We start from the raw sequence: 9,325 nt of genomic DNA, 5'->3' as shown, positions 1-9,325 counted from the left end.
CTGGGGGTGCTGGGGGGTGAGGGCTGGGGGTGTTCCCGGGGGGGCTGGCGGGTGGTAACTGGGGGGAGTCCCCGGGGACCGGGGGGAGTCCCGGAGGGGTCGGGGGAGGTGCCGAGGTGGGGGGGTCCCGGGTGTGCTGAGGGGGTCCCGGTGGGCACCCCGGTGCTGCAGTTCCCCCTCCCGCCGCCAGGTGGCGCAGTGCCCCCCCTCCTCCGCCCCCCCCGGTCGCGGTGCCCGCCGGGCGCGGCGCGGTGCGTGCCGGGAAGAGGTCGCCATGGCGGGCCGTGTCCTCTCCGCCTGCCTCCGCCGCCTGCTGCCCGCCCGGCCCGGCCTCCTGGGGCCCGGCCCCTCGGGGCTCGGCACCGCGCGGCTCCGCACCCTGTGTCCCGCCCGCCTCCCGCAGCCGCTGCCCGGCCCCGTCCCCGTCCCTGTCCCCGCTCTGCCGCCGCCCTGCCGCCGGCTGTCCGACCTGCCCCCGCTGACGCTGCCCGCCATCCGCGAGCGGGTGCTCTACGTGCTGAAACTCTACGACAAGATCGACCCCGAGAAGGCGAGCGGGGGGGATTTGGGGGCCTGAGGGGGGTGTGAGGGGGGGCCGGGGGGGTTTGGGGGCCTGGGGGGGGTGTTGGGGGTCGGGGGTCGGGGGGGGCCGCGGCGCTGAGCCGGTGCTGTCCCCGCAGCTGACGGCCGAGGCGCACTTCGTGAAGGACCTGGGGCTGGACAGCCTGGACCAGGTGGAGATCATCATGGCCATGGAGGACGAGTTCGGTGAGTGCGGCCCCGAGCGGCGGGAGGAGCCGGGCTGGGGGAGTGTGACCCCCGGCGGGCACGGCCCGGCTGCAGCACGAACCGGGCCCTGTGGGCACAGCCACCGCCCTGCCCCACTGCCCGCAGCGCCCCGGGCACCCCCAGGGCACGGCCGGGACAGGCAGGGTGCTGGGAATGCACCAGCAAGGACAGCAGGCACCTGGTGAGACCGCTGCGCCTTGGCCTGCATCGTCACTGGGAAACCACACATGGTCAGGACTTCAGCTAGCCAGAACGTTCTTCATCTTCAGTACTTGGTGCTGCTAGAATACAGCTGTCCTTTTTTTTTTTTTTTTTTTTTTTTTTTTTAATTATTTGTATTTCAAATTTTGGTTCACTTTGGACTTCCTCACGCTTCCATTTGGAGATCTTAAATTCTGCAATATATGCCTACCTTGTGCCATAAATGTCCCTGGGTTATGGTTCCTATAAACAACCCCAAAAGCAAGGTAGAATGTTTTACTTTCAGACCATTTACTAATGCTATATATATATTTAATCCACTTGCAGCACACCTTGGGTGGATTGTTAGTGCGTGGCCGTGAGGACTAGAAAGAGAAGAACCTCCAAATCCTGGAATATTTTTCTGACCAGTTCACTGCCGAGAGCCCTCGCTCCCTGTCCCAGGCAGCTCACTGAGCTCTGGAGGAGCTGTGTGTTGCAGGAGTGCTCAACAGCAGGCTCTGAGCTGAGGGGCTCTGGGCTCTTGTCTGCCTGCAGTTACCCAGAACATCCCCCTTCAGGCGTATGTGGTGTTGTGTTGGCTCTGGGGAGGCATCAGCAGCTTTAATTCCATGTGAGGGGGCACTGGCTGGCCTGGCAGCCCCTGCTGCCTGCTGTTTCTGCCTGATCTCTTATCCAGAATCAGCACCACGTAAGGCATAACGCAGCCTGAAGCAGCGTAGTAATGAGATGTGGACTAACTGCAGTGGAGCCGCAGCCCCTGCGTGTTTCTCCTCAGCCAAGCTGCAGGCATCTGAGCCAGCAGTAACTGCTTCCTTCAGCCTTGCTCCCGTTTCCGTTGTTTTGGGCTAAATATGTGTACTTTCTTCCAGGGTTTGAAATTCCTGATGGAGATGCAGAAAAATTAATGTGTCCACAAGAAATTGTAGATTACATTGCAGATAAGAAGGATGTTTATGAGTAAGAGCCATTCTTCAAAGCAGAGTAAGTACAAGTGTGTCTCTGCGGCTGTGTGGGGTGGTGGCTGCACGCGCAGGGTCCCCGTGTGATGCCTGCAAAGGGGAGCGTGGTGCGAGGCAACCAACACTGGATGGCAGGGGGAGGCCAGCAGCTGCCTGCTGAGCTGGGAGGATGAGCTGTGCGTGGCTTTGGAAGCATCTCCTGCTCCCAAAAGAGAGGGCGTGAGGCTCAGCGACCTTTGATCTCGCCCCGTTGGCACTCCAAGCACCGCAGTTATCCACCGGTCTTTCATTCAGCAGTGAATTGACGCGGTGGTCACGGAGCTCCATCTTTCTGCTGCTCCTCAGCCACTCACAGGGTGTGCTGGGCTGCGCTGTGTCTGCCAGCACAGCTCCGAGCTGCTGGTAGCAGCTGCTTCTTCCTCACCCGCCCAGCCTGGGGCTGCGGCAGGAAAGGAAACGGGCAGGAAGGGGCAGGAAGGGGTCGTTCAGCGACCGCCTGCGAGGCGCTTGGGGGCTGCAGGGGAAATGAGCTGCTGGCCTCAGGCCAGCTGCAGCAGTAGCAGGGGCCACGTTCCTGTTTGTTCCTCTTCTCTGCGCTTCTCACCTCCCCCCACGCTCTTCCATGGGACTGAGGTGTGAAGGGTCAGGGAGGGAGCTGCGCCCGTTTGCTGCGTTCCCTGAGCCAAGAACGGGTGGGATAAAGGTGAGAACCCTGGGATTCTCCTGCCCACATTTCATTATGTCGCTTCCTCTGGTATTCTCCAGGGCTTGTCTTGTCTCTGCCTGACCAGCTTATTTTGTGCCTAAGACAGCACTTCTCACTTGATGAAACATTAAATGTCTGATTTTATTTTTTAACAGGAGATGTCTACCACTAGGACGGGGCTGATGTCAGTGGACATGAACATAAGCGCACATGCTGTACTGTTGCTGCTTTCATCAGAGAGTTGTTGGACGTTGTATTTAAAGCTGTCTGAATATATTGTCCTTTAAAACCAAGAAGGAATAAATATATAAGACCACTGTTGTGTTGATGGCTTTTCTGTTTCGCAGGTGCTGGCTCACTGTGCTTAGTCTCGCTGTGAGACATTTCTGTAAGCCAGGCTTTTGCCAGCACTGTGGCCTTTGCTCAGCCAGGGCTTGTTGCCCTGCGAGGTGGAAGCGCTGCCTGCCCAGCACGCTGGGCGTTGGGTGGGTCTGTTGGGCTCTGAGGCTGGCAGACCAAAGGGGCGTTTTGCCATTCATCTGTGTGTGAAGCTCCAGCATCCCCTGCACAGCCCATGCTGCCGGCACCAGGGCTCTGTACCCTCTGCTGCTGAGGTGGTCACCTTCCCTGTGATCTTGGTGCTAGTGGAGTCTGCTCTTTCCAATAAACTGCCCTCTTTCTACCTTTACTATTTATTTTGTAACTGCTGGTAAAAACAAGCCAGTTCTGTGTGAAATGTTTCAGCTTTCTTCATGGAAAGTAAAGGGGGGAATGACTTCGTTGCTGCTGCAAAGCAAAATCACAATCACATCGGTGTTTCTGTAAGCCCAGCTCATCTCAGCATGAGAGGCTTGCTTTAAGTCTCTCCTGAGACAGAAACAAAAGTTATTTCTGGACACTACACAGTTTTTCCTTTGAGCCAAGAAACACTTTCATATGTCAAAGCGGCACTGCTAGGCTGCGAGCCAAGAAAGTGTCAGTAGATAACATATCCTCTGCTGGCAATCAGGGTGAGGGGATGGTGGAAAATAAGCCCGGGTCTGTTGGTGCCGCGGTGCGGTTGGTGTGCTCAGAGCCCCCCCGAGCAGCGTTTGGCTTCCAAAACGGCCCCGGGGCGCCCGGGCGAGCCCTGCCCGCAGCCCTGCAGGGCCCGAGCTTTGCTCTCGTGGCGTGGGGGCCGCTGCTGTCAGACCCCCTGGGTCGCTGCCGCCCCTCAGCGCGCTCCCGAACGACCCAGCCGGGGGGAGCCCGCCCGCTTCGGCCACCGGGGCGCGCCTCGACGCCCCCCCCGGGCTGAATTCCGCCTCCACCGGAGGGACCTCGCCCAGCCCCGCCGCTCCCGGGGCCGGGCCGGGGCCGGGGCCGGGCAGCGGCCCCCGGGGGCGGGCGGGACCGGCCGGGCCGGGCCGGGGGCTGCGGCTCCCCGGCGCCTCCGCCCCGCCGCAGCGGGGGGGGCTTCCTGCCGCCGCCTGGCCCAGAGCCGCCCGCGCCGCCGGCACCGCGGGCACCATGCGGAGGCTGCCGCCGCTCCTGGCGGCCGCAGGTGAGCACCGGGAGGGCAGGGGCGGGGCGGGACGAACGAGCCCGGGGCCGGGGGGCGGCGGAGAGCCCGGGGACGGAGCCCGGGGAGGTGAACCCCGGGCCGGCGCCGCCGCCCCCGGGCCCCGGGGATGCGCGGCCCGGGCTCGGGGCGGGGGCGGCTGCGGCACCGCGCGGGGCTGCGGCCGGGGAGGGCTCGGAGCGGGGCCGGAGCCCGGCGGCAGCCCCGGGCCACGTGCAGGGGCACGGGGCGGGGGCACGGGGCGGGGGCGGCGGCGCCGTCGGCTGTGCCCGGGGGGCTCCGGGCGGCCCCGGCCCCGCCTGGGCGGGGGGCAGCCCACGGCCCGCTGGGGAGGCAGCCCGGGGTCCTGCCCTCGGCCCCCGTTTCCCCTCGGGATGCTCGGTGCCCCCCCCCCACCGGGACAGCGACCTCGTCCCGGGTCCCCGTGGCGGTGCCGCTGCCCCTCGCGGCCGTTCCTCCCCGAGGGATGCGGGGGGGGCTCCGGAGCATCCCGTTACCCGCTGCCCCCCGCCCCGGGTGATTCCGCCCCCCCCTCCTGCCCCTCGGCTGCGGGGCCCGGGGGCTGCGGGGGCGGCCGGGGGCTGCGGGGCGCAGCGGTGGCGGTGCCGGGGCGGGCAGCGGGCGGGCAGCAATGCGGCAGCTCGGGGCAGGATTTGCGGAGCGTTCCCCGAGACAAAGGCAGGTGGCTCCCAGCTGGGTTTTCAATAATTCCGCAGCTTTTCCTTTCGCAGGAAATGGCTCCCGTGCCGCAGGGGGTCACCCGCCCGTGGCTGCCCCCCAGGAGCTTTGTGCGAACCCAACCCAGCGGCTCGCAGGGTGCTGGCGGTGCTGGGCTGCGGCCCTGCCCCTGCCCCTGCCCCTGCCCCTGCCCTGCCCGGGGAGGGCTCGGCCCCACCAGGGCCTGGTGCTGGTCCCGCTGGGCACGGTGTGGGTGTGGGGATGTTTTCTGGCAGCGGGTCCTGCCTGGGCTGGTGGCTCCCGTGGGGGCAGGCAGCAGCCAGAGGCTGACCCCGCTGGGGTTTGCAGGGGGAGCCCGGCAGAGCGGGGCTGTGCCTGGTGCCCAGTGCCCGGCTCAGGGCTGGTGTGTGGAGGGAGTGCTGGGAGGACTGGGAGTGCTGGGAGGGCTCAGCCTGGTGCTGGTGGTGCCTTCGGAGGTGTGAGGCCGGGGGTGGCCGTGCCATGCTCCACGTGGTGCCGTGGCTCACGCTCCCCTGGCTGGACCCAGTGCTGTGCTTGTGGCACCCGTCGTGGCTCCGTGCTGGAGAGCTCAGGGCTGGTGGGGCTGTGAATCCCCTGTCCCTGCCCTGCGGGGTCACTGCTGTGTCCCGTGGCTGAGAGGAGTGGGGCGTGCAGCGCATGGTGCCCCGTGCCGGTGCCTGATGCGGGTGCTCTCTCCCCTCTCTCCCTCCTCTCCCTCCTCTCCCCTGTCCGCAGTGCTCATGGAGTGCTGTGTGCGGCTCTGCCCCGCTCTCGGCAGCGGGACCGGCTCCACGCTGGGCACTGCCACCCCCTGTGCCCACCGAGGGAATGGGACAGGCGAGTGCTGCCGGACAGGTACCGCCACGGCCGTGTCAGGGCTTGGAGCGGGACCGTCCTGCTCCCAGCCCCTTGTCTGTGGGGTGGCTCCGTGTGCTGGTGCCATGCCAGGAGCTCGGGGTGCTTGCCCGCGGGTCAGCCCCGCTCAGCATCCCCCCACCCCTGCCTCTCCCACAGATCCGCAGCAAGGAGCTGGCGTGGGGCAGTTGCCGACACCGAAAGCCACGACGTGGCTGCAGACGGAGGCTGAGCTGCTCCCCTTCCCTGGTACCCCCCCCGGGACTGCTGAGCCCCCCAGCACGGAGCGAGGGGGCTGGACCAGCAGCGAGGGGACAGGGCCCACAGGGGGGCACGGAGCAGGCACTGGGGCAGGGCCCCCTCTGGCCACCGGTGCTGCCAAGGCAGCTGCAGGCAGCCAGGGGCCGTCTCCTGCCAGCCTGGGGAGGGGCCTTGGTGGGGGCCCCTCCGCAGCCCCCATGGAACTGGACACAGCTCCAACCACCAGCCCTTCCCTCCGGACTGAGCCTGTAGGAGATGAGATGGTGGAAGGTGCCACAGCCCCGCTGGGGACCCTCCTGCATTCACCATCCTCTGTGACGGTGCCCAGCCCCGCTGGGGAGCACTGGGAGACCCCCAGTGCCCTGCCAGGACAGAGCCCCACACAGAGCCAGGGGGGCTCACACAGCTCCTTGCACCCAGAGCCGGGGGCCAGGGGGGGCCTGGGTGCCACCGCCCCGCTGGGTGACAGCAGCCCAGGGACGCACCAGAGCAGCGCAGCGGCCACGGGCAGCCCTGGGCCAGGGACAACGGGGACATCGCCCTCTGGGGGGGGGGTACAGAGGTTACTGAGCTCCCTGGGGACACTGCGGGAGGCAGCAGGAGGCCGGGGCTCTGAGTCCCACCCATGGCACGGGACAGATGCTGCCTGGCAGGGTCCCCGCGCTGCCTCTCGCCCCTCTCCACCGTCCCTGGGGGCTGGTGGCCACGGGGGGCCGATGTGGCAGCCTGGGGACCCCATGGCCAGCACAGCCCAGCCGGCTGCGGGGACGGGGCCAGGTTTGCCTGTCCCCACCGCCACGGCCAGCACCCCAGGGGTGCCGTCCCCCAGCCAGGAGGGAGCCCTGGCCCTGACCGCGGGGGTGTTGGGGCCACCCAACACGGAGGGTCCCCCTGAGCCCCGCCGCATCCCCCTGCACCAGACGTGGCCCTCAGTGGCCCCTGGCAGCTCCACGGTGGTTCCCAGCGGGGTGCCCCGAGGCAGCCCCACATCCCCACAGCCCACCCCAGCCACCAGCTCAGCAGCAGCCCCCTCGCCCACCCTGCAGCCATCCCCAGGGCTCGGCCCCACCGCAGGAACCCCCCCAGCAGGGTCCCCAGGGCCTGGACTGCCCCACACTGGCTCTGGGGGGCACCGTGCTGAGAGTCCCCTGCTTCTGGGGGTGACCCCAGAGGGGGTGGTTGATGGGGAGCTCTGGGCAGCCACTGCCCAGCCCAGCTGGCAGCCGGGCAGCCTGGCCCCCCCCACGGCCCCTGCCCCACACCCGCAGCCAGCTCCATCCCAGCCTGCCTCTTCCCTGGGGGCAGCCACCACTGCCAGTGCCGCTGCCACCCCCAGCCCAGCACTGCCTGGGGACCTGGGGACAGTCACACCAGAGCCCAGTGCTGGTGTGTGGCAGGGGGACGCGGAGGGGCTGACGTGGGGGCCCAGCGTGGTACCAGGGCCCCCCCAGCAGCCCACAGATTCCTCCGGGACCCTGGGCCACCATGGGGGCTCCGCGTCCCCTCCATCTCCTGGGGGCACAGACCTGGGCCAGGCACCGAGCAGCCCCGGAGAGCGGCCGGATGCTGAAGCCCCCGGACCGACAGCAGAGCCGGCCCCGGCAGGGAGGGCCCCCCGGGTGTTCATCGTGGAGGATCAGCCGCCCCTCCTGCGAGGTGGGTCCGGGGCACGTGGGGCTCTGGTACCTGTCCTGGGCACAGCAGGAGGAGGAGAGCCCCACGGAGCCATCTGCGTGGGGGTGGTGGTGGCCCCCAGGGCAGGCAGTGATGGCAGTGAGGGTTCCTCATGTGCCGAGCCCCCTCTTGCCTCCCACAGCATCCCTCCTGCGCGTGCCCTGCGAGCTGGTGCTGGACATGGGGTTTGTCCCTGCCCTGCAGGACCCCGCATCCCGCGAGCGCCGTGGTCTGCTGCACAGCTTCAACAGAACGGTGAGCCTGGGGCTGGGGCTTTTGGGGGGGCTGTGGTGGGGGGGACAACGGGCTGCATCCCACCCAGCTTCCTCCCCGCACAGGTCGCGCCCCTGTTCATGTCGGTGCCCGGCTTCCTGCGGCTGGAGGTGACGGGGATCAGGTAGGGGCTCGCGGGGCCCTGTGGCACCCGGTGCTGCTGGGCTGCAGCTCCGGACCAGGACCCGCAGCCCTGGGGGGGTGTCCGGGCCCCCCCCAGATGCGCTGTGTGTCCCCGCAGGGAGGGCAGCGTGGTGCTGGAGTACGATGCGCTGTTTGCAGCAGAGCGGGTGCGGGCGCCGGGGCTGGGAGCGCTCCTCGAGTCTGCGCTGGGCCCTGGTGGCACCCGGCCGGGGCTGGCGGTGGGCGCTGCCCCCGTCCTGCGCAACGTGGCCCTGGGTGAGTGCAGGGAGGGTGCGGGTGCTGCTCTGAGCCCTTGCGCGTCCCTCTGGGCTCAGGGCTGGCTTGGCCCCAGCCCTCGGTTCTCTGGGGTGGAGGGGGCACAGCCGAGCTGTTGTCTCTCCGCAGAGCGGCCGCTGGACCCCTGTGCTGAGCTCTTCGCCTGCCGGGCCGGCTTCGCCTGCGTGGCTGGGGCAGACGGGAACGCCACCTGCACGTCCCTCTGCCACCGCGACTACTGCAAGAACCACGGCATCTGCACACACCCCCGGGACCGGGGGCCGCTCTGCCAGTGAGTGCTGGGGGTGGAAGGGACCGGGCCGTGCACCCACCCCCGGGCTGGGGGTGCCTGTGGCTGATGCCCCCCCCTTGCTGCAGGTGTCCCGTTGGCAGCGATTTCTGGTTCATGGGGCTGCGCTGCGACTACCGGGTGACACAGCAGAGCCTGCTGGGCATGGCCCTCGGGGTCCTGTTCAGCATCGTCCTGCTGGGCGCTGTCGTCGCCGGGCTCGTCATCCGCCGCTTCAAGGCGCTGCTGCTGGAGGCCAGGGCCGACCAGACCCGGAGCAGGTGGGGGCCGTGTGGGGACGGGGTGGGGATGGGGGGGGCTGAGTGGTGGTGGGGGCTGTGTGCCTGCAGTGTGCCTGCCCCCAGCATTGCCAGAGCAGCTTGTTTGGGAGCACTGTGGTAGGGTGGTGCCTGTGCTGGCCCTGCTGCCCCTCCCGTGGGTGTGTGGTCCCACTGTGGGGCTTGGCCCTGTGGAAGGGGCCTCGGGACCGTGGCCAGAGGGTGTTTGGTGGGAGGGAGCAGGGCTGGGGCCTGGGGAGCTGCCCTGCCGGCTGCTCACACAATTTGGGTGGGGACGCGTTCTGTGCTGGCTGTGGGGTCAGCGTGGAGCTGCGGGGGCACCGTGGGGCCTGGTGCTGCCGTAACCGCCCGGCCTCG

General features: G+C 67.9%; 2 protein-coding genes across 2 annotated transcripts in view; both read left to right on the top strand.

Annotated features, from left to right (window-relative positions):
* The first annotated feature begins 227 nt into the window (after positions 1 to 227).
* On the top strand, positions 228 to 2,974 carry NDUFAB1 (NADH:ubiquinone oxidoreductase subunit AB1). Its single transcript, XM_027469212.3, has 4 exons — positions 228 to 550; positions 681 to 768; positions 1,863 to 1,974; positions 2,814 to 2,974. The coding sequence occupies exons 1-3, from the start codon at positions 275 to 277 to the stop codon at positions 1,952 to 1,954; spliced, it is 456 nt and encodes a 151-aa protein (XP_027325013.1). The 5' UTR covers positions 228 to 274; the 3' UTR covers positions 1,955 to 1,974; positions 2,814 to 2,974.
* A 1,039-nt stretch (positions 2,975 to 4,013) lies between these two features.
* Positions 4,014 to 9,325, top strand: part of LOC110352552 (uncharacterized) — a 7,074-nt gene continuing 1,762 nt past the window's right edge. The window contains exons 1-8 of the mRNA XM_038186698.2: positions 4,014 to 4,201; positions 5,654 to 5,773; positions 5,933 to 7,690; positions 7,851 to 7,963; positions 8,047 to 8,105; positions 8,223 to 8,380; positions 8,510 to 8,672; positions 8,759 to 8,950. Coding sequence (XP_038042626.2) covers positions 4,168 to 4,201; positions 5,654 to 5,773; positions 5,933 to 7,690; positions 7,851 to 7,963; positions 8,047 to 8,105; positions 8,223 to 8,380; positions 8,510 to 8,672; positions 8,759 to 8,950 — 2,597 coding nt within the window. The 5' untranslated portion in view covers positions 4,014 to 4,167. The remainder of the gene's footprint in view (positions 4,202 to 5,653; positions 5,774 to 5,932; positions 7,691 to 7,850; positions 7,964 to 8,046; positions 8,106 to 8,222; positions 8,381 to 8,509; positions 8,673 to 8,758; positions 8,951 to 9,325) is intronic.

The sequence above is a fragment of the Anas platyrhynchos genome, chromosome 15, assembly GCF_047663525.1.
Source record: "Anas platyrhynchos isolate ZD024472 breed Pekin duck chromosome 15, IASCAAS_PekinDuck_T2T, whole genome shotgun sequence".
Classification (NCBI taxonomy): Eukaryota; Metazoa; Chordata; class Aves; order Anseriformes; family Anatidae; genus Anas; species Anas platyrhynchos.
This window is presented reverse-complemented; position numbering and strand designations above follow the sequence as displayed.